Genomic DNA, 4,609 nt, shown 5'->3' with positions numbered 1-4,609 from the left:
TTCGAAACGGACGAAGACGACACCATCGATGCTCTACAAGCCACTTTAAAGCTCAGCATGCGACTTTCACCCCAAAAAGGCGTCGTTGTAGCTGTTCGTGTGGCGTCTGGGTGCTCCAATACCATCTCAATTGAAATCTGATTGATGTCACCAAATTCTGAAGGAGCGACACGCGATTGCAGATACTCAATTAACTTTGTAAATTTGGCTGCATAATCTGTTGCACAAGCATAAGTCTCCACATTGTTTGGATCCTTTAAACATACTGGGGGCACGATAGCGAATCGAATGCGGCGACACTTCATCGAGTCTGCCATGTCGTCTAAATAACCACATAGTAAATTGTCCAGGGCATTCCAATTATCTTCTGGTTGTGGATAGCGATGGAATATTTGCTGATGTGGCTGAAACGTTTCAGTAAGCTCTACCCAAAGCGAATAATTGTACGAAGCGAACGCAACTTCGGGCTCATGTGATTCGCGTTGAACAAATCTTTTAACTTCGACAGTCTGTCGCTCAGCGTCGTAAATGAGTTGGTGAATACGGTGTCCCATACTCAAATGATACACTTTTTGCCGATTATCTTGCGATGAATCACTAGCCGTTAGCTCTGTAGACAACTCGCAGGTGGATACGAGCTGGAAATCACGAGCCAACCGCTGGCAGATCATCTCAATTAATAACTCATCATGATTGCGATAGCGGGGAATACTCTCGTTCGTCGTCGATTGTGTTGCGGTAGTGGGAATTGTCAGTGTATAGAAAGCTTCAGCATACCCATGACGTAATTCTTGTGGAGATGGAAAGTGATCTGTCGTTAACGGCAAAATCGCTGGGGATGTCAAGCTTAGCCAGTTTGGACCGCGAAACAACATTCCACCATCTTGTGTAACCACGTCACCTGCAGCAGTGTGATATGACTCGGGAAAAAGATGACTCCATCGACGTCGGTCGCTTGATATACGCTGATTTCCACTTTTATACCGAAACGGATGTACTTTTGGGTGATAATTCATAGTCATCATCGCAGTATCAGTAGCGGATGAAGCCTTGAAGCTCAGACTACAAGAGGCGAAAGGAATCTTGATTAAATCGGATTGATTCCTGCGTAAAGCATCTTGAGGAGACCCTGGGCTGCTAGCGCGATGCAAATTGCTCAAAAAAGTCAGACTATTACACCCATCGTATCCTATCGATGGAGAACCCGCAGCTGAACGTAGAGACGTCGGATGTTGTAAACCTTTCGATAACGCGATTGCACGAGTTAATGGCTTTGACATTTCTTCTTGATATATCGAAGTATCGTAGAGCGTGCGATATAAAGCTGACTTCGGTCTTGCTGCAAATGGCAACTTGTTATCCAATTTCTGCCGCTCAATCAAGCTCCCTGGCATCACTTCTAAAGAAAAAGATGAGTTTGCGTCGGTTTTTTTACTGGAGGGAGATACTATGAGAATACCAGAAGAAGTCTGCTGTTTCATATGACTTGGAGGAGACGAATGTAGAGCTTTGTTCAGCAGTGGGCTATTGAGTCTCGACTTACGTGGCGATAGAAGCGTCTGCACCATACTGCTACTTTCACTGAAAAGAAATGGGCTTTCTTTGCGCGAGTGGCCATGAGTGCTGATGCTTCGCTCTCTGACTTGCCCTAATTCTTTCCTTGCATTGCGACGAAACCGTTCAAGATGACCAGCACCATCTCCAGCAATCGTGGCACTTGTGTTCTGTTCGTCGGGACTTTTCAAGGGGACAAATCGAAGTTGCCGATCACAAAATTCTCGTGTAGGAGAGATTTCGTTTCGCACAGCAGGCGCAAAAATATTATCATCGTATTCTTCAAATGCTGCTCGAGCATGAAGACTTGAGGTTAGATTCGTAGCAGTGCGTATTTGGCTCGACGCAAGAACCGGATCAAAATCCGGAGAGCGACTAAGTTGCAATTGTTCCCGTGGTGGTGCTGACGATGACAAGTCTAGAAGCTCACTTTTCGCAAAGAGTAGTCGATCTGGATTCGCAGCACTAGTACTAAGCGATAAGCAGCTGTCAGCAATTACATTTTCACTGCCATTGTTGCAAACCTCATCGTCTTGCTTATGGCAATTGGGTGTGGCGCTCTGACCAAAACTGATATCTCTGCAAAGCAATTTTCTCAGTGTCACGGGAAAGACAAACTTTTCGGATGGTGAGGTCACGTCAAACATACGAAATGATGGTAAAGGGTCAAACTGTTGATTGCGCTTGACTTGACACTCGCATCCACGTGCATTTCGTTGTGCACCTTGGCATGGACTAAAGGATGGAGAAACACCAGCTTGAATTGGGCTATCAAATTCCTTACCACAGCTGCATCCAAAGTTTAAAAATGTGATGTTGACCCAATGGGGAACGCCGTATGATACATTGTTTTTTGGCTCAACTTCTTCGGCCTCAACCTTTGCTGATTTTGTTAGGTATTGAGAATTTTCAGTACCAACTTTCGCCCATTCAGGAATCTTGTGTGTTGACATTGAATTTGGCATGCTATGTAGCGAAGATAAGTTTTCTAGCGACTTCGACTCTTCAATTGCACCAGTGACATCACTAAATGAGAAATTGCGGAAAATGTTTGACGTTTCTGGGGCACAAGTTGCGAGGTTCGTCATTGATGGTACATCAGTGTAAATAAATAACGGAACAACATGCAGAGGTGGGGTCATTAAAGAAATCATGTCCATGCCCACTCCATTGTCCATCATGCGCTGCTCTGTAATCTCGGCAAGTTTGCGATTGACATTATAGATGCTGCACCCAGCCGTCAACATGACAATTCCCTGTCCTGTGCGACTCAAGTCACGGTCCATGTAATGCTTATCTAACACATTTAATGTCACGTTGATCGCTTCTAAGAAATTCCCTTCCCTAGCTCGCGACGGGACCCCAGACGGCAATTTTGTCCACTTCACGTATAAATCGCTCTCTTTACAATCATCGACGTTATTTAACTGTGGATCGCCATCTTCTTTCTTGACATTATGGTCTGAAGTAGAACAATTACAAATTTCATATGCAGCGAATGATAATTCTTCAGGCGTGCGCCATCGATGCGTCTTGTAATAGCTCACAAATTCTTTCTTAAGTAATAACAGCAACCGATTCCAGTCTGGTCCAGTAAAATTCATCACGACGACCTTGTAAAAATCCTCATAGTAGCGCCCCGAGATTGGATCAACGTGGATAGTAGGGCCATATCCGTTGGCCATATTAATTCCAGGTGCACCGCACCCTGGTCCAAATCCTTGTCTTCGAGGGTCCGAAAATGGCGTTTTCCTAGGATCAAAACCATCAGGAAACTGATTCGAGTCGTAAAAGCTTCTGGAAAAGGTAATTACTGTCACCGAGTGACTCACAAAACTCTCACTCCACTTAGCAATCAAGACGCTTAATAAACGATGCAGCAACTTTTCGTAGTAAAGTTCTCCATCAGGTGCAAACTCCCACATCTCTGTACTCATCTGAACAAGCCAAAAAAGACGACTAGAGCGTGAGCGTACAACAATCTTCGTGGCATCTCCAATCACTCCACAGTGTAGTTGAGTGTTACTGGCCGAAATGGCATCCACCTGTGAGCGTATTCCTAGACATTCAACTGTTCTACCAACGTAGACACACTGACCAAGCATCGTTACTTTAAAGCGCCAGATATCAGCTCGAGATAAAAATTGGTCCTTGAAACTTAACTCAACAAAATCTACACTCACATCACGTGGGTCTACACGCCGCACGGTGACTACGCGAAATGCTTCAAGTCCAAACTGCGCCGCAATGTCTTTCGCAACGCTAACGTGCAACTTCCCACGCACAGGTGCAAGCGACTCGACTGAAAGTACTAGACGTGGATGTGTACGCTCAGGCTGTTGGATTTCTACCAAGTCATATAACTGTATGTCTGGGAAAAGGTCTGGGTTTAGTACAAGCAATTCGCCATTGCGGTACTCAGGTCCGTGCACTACAAGTGACAATGCCTCGCGGTCTGCAATGCTGCGTCGAGTGCGCCACATTTGTTTCACACTGCAACAAGTCGTTTAACTCCAACGTTGGAGCCACCGTTTCGAATTCGTCAGAAAAAGACAGACTCAATGATATTAACAAACAATCTATGCTAGGGGTGTTTGTTATCATAAGGAAGCATTTAGTGACTTCACATTGGATGCATTCGAAAACTAACGCAATGTAATATGACGTTCATCAAAGCGCTTTGCTTGGTGCCGATCACAGCAATAGCAAACAAATAGATCAAATCTTGGTGTAGCTTAATAAGTCAGAAATGTAACGACAAAGAAGCTGTGTACTATAATTTCAAGCCTATCTAAAAGCAACAGCTTCATAGGCAGGCGATCAAGCGAGTTGTGTAAAGTTTTCCATGTAATCAATGGAATCGATATCGCTCAGGTCAGTATACAACAATGTATCAGATCAAAGTTGCTTAGGCCGCGGTTAATGTATCAAAATTGGAAGCTCAGACTTCAAGGTTGTGCTGACTTAATCAAGTATTGTTACAGTGATTGTGTGAATGCTTTAATCTAAATTTTCCGCTCGTCGCAATTATGCACTGGACAGCTTTAGCTTGCAA

At 44.4% G+C, this 4,609-nt stretch overlaps 1 protein-coding gene across 1 annotated transcript in view; it reads right to left on the bottom strand.

The window, feature by feature from the left end:
• Positions 1-4,037, bottom strand: part of PHALS_06419 (Uncharacterized conserved protein, contains DEP domain) — a gene marked incomplete at both ends in the record, with an annotated part of 4,131 nt that extends 94 nt beyond the window's left edge. The window contains one exon of the mRNA XM_024719703.1: positions 1-4,037. This exon is cut by the window's left edge and continues 94 nt beyond it. Within this exon, the coding sequence (XP_024584975.1) occupies positions 1-4,037 (4,037 nt within the window).
• Between the last annotated feature and the right edge of the window lie 572 nt (positions 4,038-4,609).

The sequence above is a fragment of the Plasmopara halstedii genome, assembly GCF_900000015.1.
Source record: "Plasmopara halstedii genome assembly, contig: Scaffold_2956, whole genome shotgun sequence".
NCBI lineage: Eukaryota > Oomycota > Peronosporomycetes > Peronosporales > Peronosporaceae > Plasmopara > Plasmopara halstedii.
The sequence above is the reverse complement of the archived record's forward strand: the minus strand, read 5'-3'. Positions and strand labels throughout refer to the sequence as shown.